General features: G+C 36.0%; 1 protein-coding gene across 1 annotated transcript in view; it reads right to left on the reverse strand.

Moving 5' to 3' along the window:
• Window positions 1-3,549: 3,549 nt before the first annotated feature.
• The window catches only part of CNST (consortin, connexin sorting protein), a gene marked incomplete at its 3' end in the record, with an annotated part of 121,308 nt that continues 107,819 nt past the window's right edge, over window positions 3,550-17,038 (reverse strand). Inside the window, exons 10-11 of the mRNA XM_079696351.1 lie at window positions 6,681-6,816; window positions 3,550-3,755 (exon numbers count right to left, since the gene is read on the reverse strand). Of these exons, the coding sequence (XP_079552477.1) occupies window positions 3,550-3,755; window positions 6,681-6,816 (342 nt within the window). The remainder of the gene's footprint in view (window positions 3,756-6,680; window positions 6,817-17,038) is intronic.

Raw genomic sequence — 17,038 nt, forward strand, 5'->3', positions numbered from 1 at the left:
ATATTTCTTCATTTTTTTTCCCCCTTTCACAAATATATTTACCTTACCAGACACTAACTTCTTTAAGCTGGTACCATTTCTTGTTTCGAGAGCCCCAGCACCCAGCTCAGTGCTTGGCACACTGCAGACATTCCAATGTTTGTCAAGGTACAGAGAGTAATAAACACTGTTGCTCATGGTTCTGCACTGTTCTCGGGGCAAGAGACAAGAGGTTGATTTCAGGACTTACTCTTCTCAGGACCAGGAAGAAGAGATGCCCAGTAGCCTACACCAAGAGAGATTTAAAAGCTACTAGAATTCCTTAAAGAAAATTCCTTAGTACATGAGGCTCACCAAATGTTTATCTTTGAGGTTATTAAAATAGCAGATGGCACTAGAACTTGTGCCATAAACCCTAGATCACTCTTATTCTTTTTGAGGATGGAGGCAACATGATAGAAGAGAAAGTATAATGGCTTCGGGAGTCACAAGACCTGATTTAAGGGATGTGTGTTTACTGATCTAAGTAAGCATCAAATGAATAAATGTGAAAACACTATTTACACTTCATAATTAAGTATACAAGGGTGAGTTAATATTAACTGAGCCCATAGAAATGAACAGAGTTATAAAGGTCACGTTAGTGGGAACACAAATATTCAGTCTCTCTCTGGATTGGGATTAAATGTCACAAAGTCAGCCAGCAAAACAGGTAATAGGTAAAAGATTTCTTTGTTCTTTTCCCACCTTCCCTCTTTTATTTCTCAATTCCTACCCTTTTCTCCACCCTGCCATTCCAGCAAGATCCAATTCACATCTGTCCTTTCAAAATAAGGCCTACTTTCAAATTTTAAATCCTCTTAGCATAATACACAAATTCACAGCTCAATATAGTAAACCTCCCAGAGGGATTTGATTTTTAAATCTAAAGGAATGAATTTTTAGAGTGAATTTCGGTTGTTGTTTCAGGCAGATGGGGAGGTGTTTTAGAAGCACAGGAGCGTTTACATAGCGACCTATTAGACTACCCAAATTAATCTACTCATGGTGCCAGACCAACTTCTGAAATTATTTTACTTTCACTTTAAAGTGGTTTTTCTCAGTACCCAAGGGGTTCAAATAAACTCTCTGAGACATTTTTTTGGTATAGCTTTTAAATTACAAGCTTGATCTGTTACCCTCAAATACAGTTCTTAAGGAAGATTAGTTACAAATAGTTGTCAGTGCTTTCAAATGACAGAAAAAGTTACATTATAGTAAAACTGGATGATTTTTTTACGCGAGAGATAACAATTTCTCTCATCACCAGATAGAATTACTCCAATTCATGCAATAAATGACAATTACATTTTTAAAAGTTGCCCTAATTTTTCTAGTTGAGATTTCATGCCTATTTTAAATCAAGACATCAATATGCTCCTGAGCTCACTTCACCCTCCCTGGGAAGTAGTGAGGACACACGTGGTTTTTCTGAGACTCAACTGGACTCCACAGAGTACCAAAGTATTATCTCAGTTCTTTCACCTCAGTGTGAAGGTTCCCAGGAAACCTTCAGTTTCAGAAGTAATGGTCCTGGTGGCCAATAGGAAAATATGACATATAGATTTTTTAGGACTTCAATAGTGACCTAAAAAGGTGAACAGGAGGGAAACTGACTCATCTTCACATAAAACCAGCAGAAATCAGCATCACCAAATTTCTGTAACTAGAAATCATGAGGGTAAAACAGAAGAGGTTTGTCTCCGATGGAGATGCTCCTCACAGTAGACTTTGTGAATGTCTTTTACAGAACCACATAATATAGTACCATCAACATTTTACATATTTACATACAATTTGAATACAAATTCTTAAAATTTATAATAGAACATTAAAATAATCTTCTAATAAAATCAGCCTTAAGTATAAGGAATCTAGATTTCAGTATCTTGTACACTTCTAAATAAATATCTTTGATCTATAATCCTTGAAAATATTATAGTTTATGATGACATGATACAGACAAGTCAAACAGTATTATAAGTAAAAATAAAACATCAATTTAAAAATAAACAAGCCTAAAACCACACTGAGCTGAAATTATAGAAAATCAAAACACTAAGTATACAGTAATTAAATATCTAGCATTGGGATAACCAGATGCATGCTAAATGACACAATTTCAACTTCTATAAAAAGCCCTTTAAAAATCATAAGTCTAAATAAATAAGCAGAAACACAAAGGGAGGTACTGTACCAGCCAGTAACAACTAGAAAGAAAACTCTCTGTTTTTCTTTCAAATGATCCTAACAGAAAAACATGAAATAATAATCATTGCCAGAAAACTATAGTTCATGTGTTTTGTTTCTTTTAGAATGCTGCCAATGATACAAAAAGCCAAAGCAAGGCTTCCTAATTGTTAGAACACTGTACCTTAGAAAAGGAAATTGACAGATTTAAATAAAAATCAGACATTTGCCTATTTAAGATATGATTGAATTTTCGCCTAATGACCTCACATTAGGTCTAAATCAAGCCCATGATATGAATGCACATTCAAGCATCTGAATGTATGATCTGTTAATTCTGAATTATATATGATGATTTAACTTCATTTGCCAAAGTATTAGTTTATTTTACATAAGGCCAGAATTAAAACATCTAGAGAAGGAACTAATACCTTATTTATCTTTATAAAAGGGTTCTTAGATTCTCAGAACTTAATAGGTGCTCAATAAGTATTTATTGAATTGAGATGAATCCAGCATTTATTATATCAGGAAGCACTGAATCCACGATGAAACTGGTTGCCTGCACTCAGAGGGAGCTCTTTAATTTTACCTCTAGGCCTGTGATTAATTTCTGGCTAGTTAATGAAGTTAACTGTCACAGATTTGTCACAGTTTCTTAATTCAGGGCCAAGATTTGTACCATTCATCTGTTCCACAGTTAAGCCTTCTTGAAAGTTTTGTGGCTGCACATTTATAGTTATGTTGAAAGAATAATCTTTGTTATTCTACGTTGGGTTTTTGCTTATGATAACTGTCTGAAATACACATACACACACACACAAACATAATCATTTCACAAATGGAAATCTGGAGAGTGCACAAAGCCTAAATTACATAGCTCCCAAGGTGAACTAAAAAAAGACATTGAAACTGTAAGGTAACTCTTTTTCATTACACACAAACTTATTGCGTGATGGCTGGAAGCAATGTCTTTGGACAAACAGTTATAAACCACAAGTGTCCTTAGCCATTAGCCTGACAAGGTAGCCCAAAATGGTTTGGCTCCAACACTGCCCTGTTTAATTCTGTAGCTCATTACACTAGGAAGCAGCGAGGAGGAGGTGAACATGCTCTCCAAAGACCATTCCTTCCATCCACAGTGCTCAGATCAATATCTGTATCATTATGTGGATTATTCTGAGTTCCTCTGTATTGCCAGTTAAAGTTGCTGTTTCTGATGTTTGTGGTTCCTCACTGGGGAAGGGAGGCGCGTGTTACAGAACTCTTGAAATGAAAGCTATTTAGAAAGTTTCACTCTTTGATTCTCACGGCCAGCATGCCTGTCCCTGTTGAATGCTGCTAGGAGAGGTAGATCCAGTGTTTAAGTCCTGCCATTCCCTGCAGTAACTTAGTGTAATAGAAGTCCATGTTGTCTGCAAAGTCTGTACAAACAGGTGACTCCGTGTCACCAAAAGTGCAGTATAATGCAGTTCCTCCCACACTAAGGAAAACCGTTGCTATGCACAGCAAGACCAGTAAAATACAGGAACCACCTCCAACATCATCTGCAAACAGGAAGACAGAGTAAGGTTAAACTTACACAAAATTAATGCCTAGTATCTGCTGTCTGCTCACTGATTAAGATAACTAGATGTTTCTAATATTAGCCTTCTATGGATAGTCACTGACAGGAAGCTAGGACACCAGTGACTATACAAGGACCTATAAGTTACCATAAAGATATATACCTGTGGAGCTTGTGAATGCTAAAATTAAAAGTAGCTCATTTATACAATGAATATAACCATTTCCATAAAAAAGAAGAAAAAAATGGCAATACTTCTCTGATGTGCTCATAGCATTATTTTAGAGTACAAATTATATATAACCTCACTATTACAGTATCTTTGGAGTTCACATCATGGGACTACCTTAAAGCAAAGTCAATTTGATATTAAACAAACAAGCAAAAATGTCTGAGTGGGATCTTGCATCTTAGTAATACTCAATTTTATCTTTCAGTGGAATAGTGAAGTTCTAGCTAGTAATTTCATTTCTTAAACAACTTTGGCAGGCTTGTTTTTAATAAAAATGTCCACATAAGTCTTTCTATATTGAAGAAAGTAACTACTCTCTTGTTGAAAGTCTTAATGATCACTCATAATTAAAGAAAAATTAAAAATATTTGGAAAAGACTAAGAAGTTTTATGATCAGCATGATGAGGGTGTATCAAAACCTTCTTGGAAGGTAATCTGGCAGTATCTATTAACATTTTAAATTAATTTATCATCCAGCCTGGGGCACTTTTGAGAGTGAAAGAGTGTTAAGTGAATGCAGTGCTGGGACAATAGGTATAAACAAGGAAGGACTGCCTGAGGCCAACTGGTCCATATGGTCCTGATCACCTAGCCTAGCAAATCCACTTTCAGGAATTAAGCCTACAGATCTGCACAAAACACAATATCATATTTACAAGCATGTTCACTGCAGCGAATTTTGTTATCACATAAAGTTGAGAATAACTTAGTTACTCTAGTTACAATGGAAGAGTTAAATAATTATGGGAGATTCATATCATGGAATACTATGCAACTGTTTTACAGAATGAAGTAAATTTAATACATTGTTCAAAGAAAGATGTCCAAGATTGATGGTTAAATTAAAAAGCCATCACATAACGGTATATAATGAATCATTCATGTCAAAAAAAAAAGGGCACATGTGTATGTACACACATATACATGCATATATACAGAATGTGTTTTGAAAGGATGGTAAGAACTTCAATCAATACCTGGGGGAAACCCCCAAGGGAAGGAGGGTTGAGAGCCTTAAACTTTTTACTTCATTACTGTCTAAGTTTTTTCATGATTAGTGTATATTACTTTTATGATTAAAAAAACAAATTTTACAGAACCCAATATAAACCAAATAGAATTTATTTGGAAGATTTTACAGTAATATGTGAATATATTCTCCCCATAAAAATTTAAACATGAAAGTATCTAAGAGTCTAAGGGACTCTCCCTTTTACTCCTACCCAATCATATTCCCCTCTCAACCAAGAGGTAAACACTGTTAAATATGGTGTGTATCCTTCCAGATCAAACACATGTGGTTTCAGGATTTTTATAGAAACGGGATTATGTAATTGTATTGTCCTGTGATTTACACATTTACAGTTTAATAGATTTTAATAGTTAATAGACATTAATAGATTTAATAATTTATACTTAGCATAATTTTTACACACACAAATAAAAAGGATCATATCATTCATGTTGTGTTTCTTGGGGTTTTTTTGGTTTTTGGTCAGTTCAGTATTTTTACCATCTTTTCTCTTTTTGGCATGATTCTCACCCACCCTCTTATCTTTGTTAACAATCTAGTTTATGTATTTTTCTGGGTATTTCTTCATTCTCATATATTTATATACAAACATTTAGATACAATTTATTTTAAAACATCTATTTTGTTTTATCTACATGCATTGATAGTATTTAGAGCTGTGCTGTCCAACATGGAAGCCAAGAGGCACAGGCGGCTACTGAGCACAAGTTATGTAACTTAGTGTAAGACGAGATGGCTACTAAGGGAACTAGGGACTGTCAGTTCTAAATCGTGGGTTCCCCCTACTATGTATGCAATGATTCAATACCAATTGGTACAAACAAAGAATTGAGCACTTTATCTGGAGAGGACTGTGATAGTTACAAGCAAGGTGCAGAGGTAAAATGAGGGGTGGGAACAGATTATTTCCAAGGTTCCTACCAGCTTTATAATTGTAAAAATTTAGAAACCTCTACTGCTATCACTTTATGTCATACTTAGAAAGTTTATCTACATGTTGACACTGTTATTTTAACAACGCAGTTGTTTTATAAACATGAAAAGCATACTGATAGGTTCTTGGCTATATTTCTACTCACTCTGATTTACCTAGGCCTTAGATAAGTTTAACCACCACCTTAAATATAAGCCCAGGAGGAAAAAAAAAATTAAATAATAGCAACAGTGTTCAACTGTACTCTTGAGAGACACTTCTTTCTATAGAGTCAAGAAGAAATCACCGAAGAGAAAATATTTGTAATCCATAAATATTTTCCACATCAGTCAAGAAGGAGTATGAACTGCCACTGAAAAGAAGACAAAAATAGCAGGCTCACTAAAAAACAAAAAACAAAAACTAGAAAATAAAACACGAAACAAAGAAACTGAAATAAGCTCTGAAAATTGAGGACTACCTGTGGGATAGGAAGGCAATGAGATGAATTTTGCAACTTGGTCACTTATTTGAGCAAAACAAATTGCTTAGGAATTATTTAAGAACTGATGATAGTTTGATCCTCTGTGTTTCTTTACAGAAGATAAAGCAACTAAGTCCACATATTCTTTACAAATCCTGTTACCAAACACCTTATTGTACATTAATTCATTCTTTCAGCAAACACTAATCAAATCTGTGCTAGACACAGTCTGAGCACTTTACCTTGATCTAAGTTGTCGTCTATTTCTTGGAATCTCACTCTTCGCTTAGATGGTTTCTGTTGCATCTGGGCAGGATGATCTCCTACAGTATCATTCCTCTTCTTTAATATAGAGACCAAGCCTTCAGCATGAACAACCTGTCAGAGATTATAAGCACTGTTTGTTATATTATGGCGGGACATATCAGTGATGTTTTACATGTAATGGTAAGAAGGCTAATTCAGTTCAAGGGGTATCTGAAGTCCTATTAGAGGTTTAACCAATTCCTATAGAAAAAAATCACAGTCATCAAAATTTAACAGAATAATACTTTCTCTTGTCTTCAGATATTGCCAAATACACATATCTAAAACTCTGATTGCTCTTCTAAAGCCCTGAATTGATTCCAGGGCCAGGCAGTGTGACACAGCATGGACTGGAAATCAGGCTTACTTTATCCTCATTTATAGCTCCGCTTCCCTGTTAAGTCATCTATAAAATGATTCCTTATGGCCTCTCTTTGCTTAATCATTAGTCCTGGGTTTTGCTTTATAACAGAGGCTGCTTTTTACATTCATCAGCAATTTTTAAGAAATGAGCATGTGAGACTTAAAATATATTTGATACCAACTTTTAACGTCAAAATGAGTGTTGTCCTCAGTTCCTCTGAGAAACTACACATTTACTAAATAATGTTCTAGTGCTCTAAATATCTTAAGGACTTCTCTTCTAGAATATCTCTTAGACCCAGTTTACTAGGGACATATTACCCTGTAGTATGCAGAGGGTGGCAAACTATGGCCACTAGGCCAAAGGCCTGCTGCCTAGTTTCGCAAATAGAATTTAATTGGAGCACAGCCAAGGTTACTCATCCACATATTGTGTATGGCTGCTACAACGGCAGAATTGAGTACAGACCATAAAGTCTAAAATATTCAATATTTGGCCCTTAGAAAAAGAAAAGAAATAGAAAAAGACTTCTGTCTATTATTTCTTTAGTCCCCCCTTTACCCCTTTCTATGCTGTCTTTCCGGTTTTCACTTGGGACACTCCTCTTCTGCTTCCACCCCACCCTTTATTTAGGAACAAAGACAAAACAGAACCCTTGCCATTTCGGAGTTAAAAGACTCTGAGGCATAGGGAGAAAGAGAACAGAATCAGTTGGTAGAGCCAACTGGGAAGCTGGAGGCCTTACCATAGGCCCCCCTAGGCAGTAGGTTGATTCACAGAAGTTGACTTGTGAGTTGCCTGCTTGAACAAGCTGTAGGTGATGACATAGGTGGGCATTGTGGCCCTAACACTGTTGATGTCAGTGACTTGCTGGTATCCGATCACTGTAAGCTGAGGATTTCCTGTAATGTCATTTATCTGATCAATGGTATAAAATACTTAATATGACTTGTGGTTCCAGCCAGCCATCTCTGATAATGAGCTATACATAAACATTACAGATTCTATCAGTTCTTTTTATAACTCAATGCTTTTAGGGCCAAATAACTCAATATAGTCTTCTACTGGGCTTCTCTGAACATGGGTCTATAGAAACCATTATCTCAAAAAAAAAAAGTTAGCAATTTATTCTTTTTATAGAAAATATGTATTTCAGATGATGTATTTCTTCTGAGAAAGCTAAAATACTTTAGTGACATTAAAATGATAAGTATAAATTATGCAAAGGAATAGTTTTTCAAATCTTTCATTAGAAAGCAACAATATTAAAGACCATCTTCATACAACAAAGAAAAATGATTTTACAAGTACCTTGCTGAAACTGGGTACTTGAGGAAGGGAAAGAAATCCTAATAAGTTTCTAAAGAGCAAGACATGGAAAATGGAAATGAATTTTAATGAGTATATTACTACTAAAGATATATCATTGACTTTTTAAATTTTTAGTAAATGTAAAAAAAAAGGGAGTTTTCATAGATTCATTCACTATCTATTTCATTCCATAAAATAGTACATTTACCAAGAGTGAATTCACCTACCATAGGTGTTTTCAAGTTGCTTTAACTACTTAGAAAAAACAGTCCTATTAAGAATAGTTACAAAGACAAGCTCCAGAGTTGCATTACTGTTAACTGTATGTCTTTATGATCTGAGTTTTGAATCTGTAAATTCAAGAGACAGACCCAATAATAAATCAAAAGACACTGCAAATATGAATAAATGGATGTTGAAAGACCAAAAGAAACTCTCAAAATCATCTGGAAAGACACAGAATGTGCTTCCAAGACCTAGAAGCTAGTCCTAGTGCAGCAGCTGTTAGGCCCCTACCTTAGCACCTGCTTGCCCTAATCTGGTGTGTTGGGCTCCAGAAGTCATATAGTTAAGGGATACAGGATTTCCCAAGTGGCCCCATCTTATTTACTATGGATGGCAATGAACTTTGGCAAATTTTTGAAAAAGGGAAGAAGTAAGAGTATGAGACATTACAGTTGTGTGGGATGAGCCAACATTTTATCTTGACACCCTCCCCACTCAACCCTTAATTCCTGGCAAAAAATCTATCCACAGCCTTTACATGCTTTTCCTTTTTCTCTCCCACCAAGAATCTTTTGTTTCAGCAGGGCTGCTCCAGCGTCTGAAGTGAAGGAATGTGTTCTTTTCCATTATTTCCTTTCAGTCTTATTCAGGGATCTTCTCCAGGGATCTTTCTTTTTTAACTGCCCTCTTGTCCTATAGTTTATAGGGATGGTGGGACCAAGTTTAGGCACAGGAGATGCAAGCCAAGGGGGAAACTCTCAGAAGACAGGTGGGTGCGGTCCTTTCTGTGCTGACAAGAGTTTTGGGCAAAGGTCTTAGAACCTACCCCTAGTGCAGAAATTCCTACTTATCATACCAAGACAGTCAAACAAAAAGAAATGACTTTGGTAGAGTTTACCTTAATTTTATGGTAGAAGGCAAGTAAGTTAAAACAAAGTCATGGTCTTAGTCTAGAGTCTCATTCAGAAGTCTGTTAAGTGTTTCTAAGTAGGTTGGGAAGTTGAGTTAGGGCACATAGAAATGTGTCTTCTCCAAACTACTCTTAAAAAACATTTCTATGCCTTTTAATTTTTTAACATAATGTCAATATTAAAAGGTTAAGAAACTTTAAATCTCAAAAAATAAGGCTTTAAAAACTAAATTTAGGGAATTCCCTGGCAGTCAAATGGTTAGGATTCCATGCTCTCACTGCTGAGGGCCTGGGTTCAAATCCCGTTCAGGGAACTAAGATCCCACAAGCCGCATAGTGCGGCCAAAAAAAAAAAGTTAAAAAAAAAACAAAACTAAATTTAGTTTCCCACTTCAATTACCAAATTCCTTTCCTACCAAAACAAAGTATACCAAGCCTTTACACTGAGAACAAAAAGAATGTTTAAGCTGTAATTAGTGTAATTGTTACTGGTGGTACTCTGTGAATAAGTGTAGAATTAAAACAAATAATGAAACATCCATCCGACCTAGCCCTGTATATTTGTAAATAAATAGCTCTTCTGCACTTCCCCCTCAAACAGCAATGATCATCTTAAATAGCATTTTAATAATGAACTGTTTGTAAAAAACAAAATTATTCTGCAACACTGCTGGCACAGGAAATCATAATATGACAAGGGAAACATTCAGAGAGGCCTTGCTGTTAGATCTGCCTCCTCAAATTAAAGGAGAAAATAGATAGCAAATAATATTCTTTTACTGATCAAGGCTTTACTCAACCCAGAAACTCAAGGTTGGTAAATTTTGCTTGGTTTCCAGATAACTCGAGAAATAACATTCATAAATCATATTAGTATATTATAAACAGCTTGAGTGCCAGCAGTTTCACTGTAGAGAATGAAATTCCAGTCATTCAATGTCAAATTTTCCAGTACTATTCTTCACTGAAGGAACAAGTCATGGGTCTCTGCCTGGTCCTTTAGATTTGGGTTCCAGAATAAGAACTATGATTTAGTGAATCTGCACTTTATGTAAAGACATTTATATAATATTTCATACTTAATCTTTACAACTCTATTATACAGGCATTACCAGTCCTATTTTACAGATGAAGAGGCCAAGCTGAGAGAGCTTAAATAACTTGCTTACATTTGTAGCACCAGTTACGGGCAGAGTTGAATACTAACTCAAGATTAAACCTCTTGCCATTTCCCTAATGTGAAAAGATCTTATTTTCTATGATTATTAAAATTTTGCTTAGTGTCATTTGTGATAATACATATTACAATTCAAATTAGATGAACAGAACTTTCAAATAAACCTAATAAGTTTCTTTTGTCTTTCCAAAACACTTTACAGCAACAAATCCTTATCTTATACACCACCTGAATTAAGAGATACTTAAACTAATGGCTAAAACCGTCAGTCTAGAGACACTGGGGAGGAGAAGGTTAGATGAAAGATCCTTTGTGTCATTCAATAATTTGAAAGTAGATTAATGTCATGGCTACTACTACAGCAAATTAATATAACAAGTCACAGCAGCAGCAAGAGGAGGCAGCTAAATGCAGGAAAGCCATCTTCTAGAAATAACACAACGGTGCTCTCTGGCACTACAATGCTGCATATTAGAACGCGACAATATGGAGAGTAAAAAACAAATGATGATAAAGTACATTGATATTGAATTTTTCAAAGATTAATTTAAAAAGGAAAAAAGGGCGCATGCGTGGTCCTACCACAATGTCGGCGCCTAGTCCATAGTGAGGGTGACAAGAAGTTAGTTTCCTTAGGACCAAGGAGGCAACCTCGCACCTGCAGGAAGACTTGTTGCCCCATCCAGAGGGAGGAATAAGCTTCCTGTTACGGTTGCAACTGCTAAGAAGCCGGTCTTGCTGCAGTTTCTCCCAGATGTTTTCTAGATACTGTGTGGCTGATAGGGTCTTGGTGCTCCGGCCAGGTGTCAGGCCTGACCCTCTGAGGTGGGAGAGCCGAGTTCAGGATATTCGTCAACCAGAGACCTCCTGGCTCCATATAATATAAAACAGCAAAAGCTCTCCCAGAGATCTCCACCTCAACGCTAAGACCCAGATGCACCCAATGACAGCAAGCTACAGTGCTGGACACCCTATGCCAAAAAACTAGCAAGATAGGAACACAACCTCACCCATTAGCAGAGAGGCTACCTAAAATCATAATAAGGTCACAGGCACCCCAAAACACACCAATGGATGCAGTCCTGCCCACCAGAAAGACAAGATTCAGCCTCATCCAGCAGAACACAGGCACCAGTCCCCTCCACCAGGAAGCCTACACGACCCACTTAACCAACCTTAGCCACTGGGGCAGACACCAAAAACAACGGGAATGACAAACCTGCAGCCTGAGAAAAGGAGACCCCAAACACAGTAAGTTAAGCAAAATGAGAAGACAGAGAAACACACAGCAGATAAAGGAGCAAGATAAAAACCCACCAGACCAAATAAATGAAGAGGCAGTCTACCTGAAAGAGAATTCAAAGTAATGATAGTAAAGATGATCCAAAATCTCAGAAATAGAATGGAGAAAATACAAGAAACGTTTAACAAGGACCTAAAAGAAGTAAAGGGCAAACAAACAATGATGAACAACACAATAACTAAAAGTAAAAATTCTCTAGAAAGGCTCAATAGCAGAATAACTGAAGCAGAAGAACGGATAAAGTGACGTGGAAGATAAAACAGTGGAAAGAACTACCACAGAGCAGAATAAAGAAAAAAGAATGAAAAGAACTGAGGACAGTCTTAGAGACCTCTGGGACAACATTAAACACACCAATATTCGAATTATAGGGGTCTCAGAAGAAGAAGAGAGAATGAGAGGGACTGAGAAAATATTTGAAGAGATTATAGTTGAAAACTTCCTTAATATGGGAAAGGAAATAATTAGTCAAGTCCAGGAAGTGCAGAGAGTCCCATAAAGGATAAATCCAAGGAGAAACATGCCAAGACACATATTAATCAAACTATCAAGAAATAAGTACAAAGAAAAAAATATTAAAAGAAGCAAGGGGAAAACAACAAATAACACACAAGGGAATCCTCATAAGGTTAACAGCTGATCTTTCAGCAGAAACTGTGCAAGCCAGAAGGGAGTGGCAGGACATATTTAAAGTGATGAAGGGGAAAAACCTACAACCAAGATTACTCCACCCAGCAAGGATCTCATTCAGATTTGACGGACAAATTAAAACCTTTACAGACAAGCAAAACCTAAGAGAATTCAGCACCACAAAAACCAGATTTACAACAAATGCTAAAGGAACTTCTCTAGGCAGTAAACACAAGAGAAGGAAAAGACCTAAAATGACAAACCCAAATTAAGAAAATGATAGTAGGAACAAACATATCGATAATTACCTTAAATGTAAATGGATTAAATGCTCCAATGAAAAGATATAGACTGGCTGAATGAATACAAAAACAAGACCCATATATATGCTGTCTACAAGAGACCCACTTCAGACCTAGGGACATACACAGACTGAAAGTAAGGGTATGGAAAAAGATATTCCATGCAAATGGAAATCAAAACAAAGCTAGAGTAGCAATTCTCATATCAGGCAAAATAGACTTTAAAATAAAGACTATTACAAGAGACAAAGAAGGACACTACATATGATCAAGGGATCAATCCAAGAAGAACATATAACAATTGTAAATATTTATGCACCCAACATAGGAGCAACTCAATATATAAGGCAAACGCTAACAGCTATAAAAGGGTAAATCGATAGTAACACAATCATAGTAGGGAATTTTAACACCCCATTTTCACCAATGGACAGATCATTCAAAATGAAAATAAATAAGGAAACACAAGCTACGAATGATACATTAAACAAAATGGGCTTAATTGATATGTATAGGACGTTCCATCCAAAACAAGCAGAATACACTTTCTTCTCAAGTGCTCATGGAACATTCTTCAGGATAGACCATATCTTGGGTCACAAATAAAGCCTTGGTAAATTTAAGAAAATTGAAATCGTATCAAGTATCTTTTCCAACCACGATGCTATGAGACTAGATATCAATTACAGGAAAAAATCTGTAAAACATACAAACACATGGAGGCTAAATAATACACTACTAAATAACCAAGAGACCACTGAAGAAGTCAAAGAGGAAATCAAAACATACCTAGAAACAAATGACAATGAAAACATGACGACCTATGGGACGACCTATGGCATGCAGCAACAGCAGTTCTAAGAGGGAAGTTTACGGCAATACAATCCTACATTAAGAAACAAGAAACATCTCAAATAAACAGCCTAACCTTACACCTAAAGCAATTAGAGAAAGAAGAACAAAAAAATCCCAAAGTTAGCAGAAGGAAAGAAATCATAAAGGTCAGATCAGAAAAAAATGAAAAAGAAATGAAGGAAACAATAGCAAAGATCAATAAAACTAAAAGCTGGTTCTTTGAGAAGATAAACAAAATTGATAAACCATTTGCCAGACTGATCAAGAAAAAAAGGGAGAAGACTCAAACCAATAGAATTAGAAATGAAAAAGGAAAGTAACAACAGACACTGAAGAAATACAAATGATCATGAGGGATTACTACAAGCAACTTTATGCCAATAAAATGGACAACCTGGAAGAAATGGACAAAATAAACAGAACAATCACAAGCACTGAAATTGAGACTGTGATTAAAAATCTTCCAACACACAACAGTCCAGGACCACATGGCTTCTCCAGCGAATTCTATCTAACATTCAGAGAAGAGCTAACACCTTTCCTTCTCAAAATCTTCCAAAATATAGCAGAGGGAGGAACACCCCCCAACTCATTCTATGAGGCCACCGTCACCCTGATACCAAAACCAGACAAAGATGTCACAAAGAAAGAAAACTACAGGCCAATATCACTGATGAACATACATGCAAAAATCCTCAACAAAATACTAGCAAACAGAATCCAACAGCACATTAAAAGGATCAGATATTCACAGAAAGATAGACAAGATGACAAGGCAGAGGACTATGTAGCAAATGAAGGAACCAGATAAAACCTGAGAAAAACAACTAACTGAAGTGGAGATAGGCAACCTTCCAGAAAAAGAATTCAGAGTAATGATACTGAAGATGATTCAGGACCTCGGAAAAAGAATGGAGTCAAAGATCGAGAAGATGCAAGAAATGTTTAACAAAGACCTAGAAGAATTAAAGAACAAACAAACAGAGATGAACAATACAATAACTGAAATGAAAACTACATTACAAGGAACCAAGAGCAGAAAAACTGAGGCAGAAGAACGGATAAGTGACCTGGAAGACAGAATGGTGGAATTCACTACCACGGAACAGAATAAAGAAAAAAGAATGAAAAGAAATGAAGACAGACTAAGGGACATCTGAGACAACATGAAATGCAACAACATTCGCATTATAGGGGTCCCAGAAGGAGAAGAGAGAGAGAAAGGACTCGAGAAAATACTTGAAGAGATTATAGATGAAAACTTCCCTAACGTGGAAAAGGAAATACTACCCAAATCCAGGAAGCGCAGAGAGTCCCAGGCAGGATAAACCCAAGCAAAAACACGCCGAGACAAATAGTAATCAAACTGACAAAAATTAAAGGCAAAGAAAAATTTGAAAGCAACAAGGGAAAAATGACAAATAACATACAAGGGACCTCCCATAAGATTAACAGCTGATTTCTCAGCAGAAACTCTACAAGCCAGAAGAGAGTGGCATGATATATTTAAAGTGATGAAAGGGAAGAACCTAAAACCAATATTACTCTACCTGGCAAGGATCTCATTCAGATTCAACTGAGAAATCAAAAGCTTTACAGACAAGCAAAAGCTAAGAGATTCAGCATCACCAAGCCAGCTTTACAACAAATGCTAAAGGAACTTCTCTAAGTGGGAAACACAAGAGAAGAAAAGGACCTACAAAAACAAACCCAAAACAATTAAGAAAATGGTAACAGGAACATACATATCAATAATTACCTTAAACGTGAATGGATTAAATGCTCCCACCAAAAGACACAAGCTTAATGAATGGATAAAAAAAAAGATCCATATATATGCTGTCTACAAGAGACCCACTTCAGACCTAAGGACACATACAGACTGAAAGTGAGGGATGGAAAAAGATATTCCATGCAAATGGAAATCAAAAGAAAGCTAGAGCAGCAATATTCATATCAGATAAAATAGACTTTAAAATAAAGAATGTTACAAGAGACAAGGAAGGACACTACATAATGATGAAGGGATCAATCCAAGAAGAAGATATAACAATTATGAATATATATGCACCCAAAATAGGAGCACCTCAATACCTAAGGCAACTGCAAACAGCTATAAAAGAGGAAATCAACAGTAACACAATAATAGTGGGGGACTTTGACACCTCACTTACACCAATGGACAGATCATCCAAACAGAAAATTAACAAGGAAACACAACCTTTAAATGACACAATAGACCAGACAGATTTAATTGATATTTATATGACATTCCATCCAAAAACAGCAGATTACACTTTCTTCTCAAGAAATCATATCAAGCATATTTTCTGACCACAACGCTATGAGATTAGAAACCAATTACAGGGAAAAAATCGTAAAAAAAGAAACACATGGAGGCTAAACAATACATTACTAAATAACCAAGAGATCACTGAAGAAATCAAAGAGGAAATCAAAAAATACGTAAGACAAAGGACAATGAAACACGACAATCCAAAACCTATGGGATGCAGCAAAAGCAGTTGTAAGAGGGAAGTTTATAGCTACACAAGCCTACCTCAAGAAACAAGAAACATCTCAAATAAACAATCTAAACTTACACCTAAATGAACTAGAGAAGGAAGAAGAAACAAAACCCAGAGTCAGCAGAAGGAAAGAAATCATAAAGATCAGAACAGAAATAAATGAAATAGAAACAAAGAAAACAATAGCAGAGATCAATAAAACTAACAGCTGGTTCTTTGAGAAGATAAACAAAATTGATAACCCATTAGCCAGACTCATCAAGAAAAACAGGGAGAGGACTCAAATCAATAAAATTAGAAATGAAAAAGAAGTTACAACAGACACCGCAGAAATAGAAAGCATCCTAAGAGAGCATGACAAGCAACTCTATGCCAATAAAATGGACAACCTGGAAGAAATGGACAAATTCTTAGAGAGGTATAACCTTCCAAGACTGAACCAGGAGGAAATAGAAAATATGAACAGACCAATCACAAGTAAGGGAATTGAAACTCTGATTAAAAATCTTCCAACAAACAAAAGTCCAGGACCAGATGGCTTCACAGGTGAATTCTATTAAACATTTAGAGAAGAGCTTACACTCATCCTTCTCAAACTCTTCCAAAAAACTGCAGAGGAAGGAACACTCCCAAACTCATTCTATGAGGCCACCATCACCCTGATAGCAAAACCAGACAAAGATACCATG

This window comes from Hyperoodon ampullatus (genome assembly GCF_949752795.1).
Source record: "Hyperoodon ampullatus genome assembly, chromosome: 2".
NCBI classification, from domain to species: Eukaryota; Metazoa; Chordata; class Mammalia; order Artiodactyla; family Ziphiidae; genus Hyperoodon; species Hyperoodon ampullatus.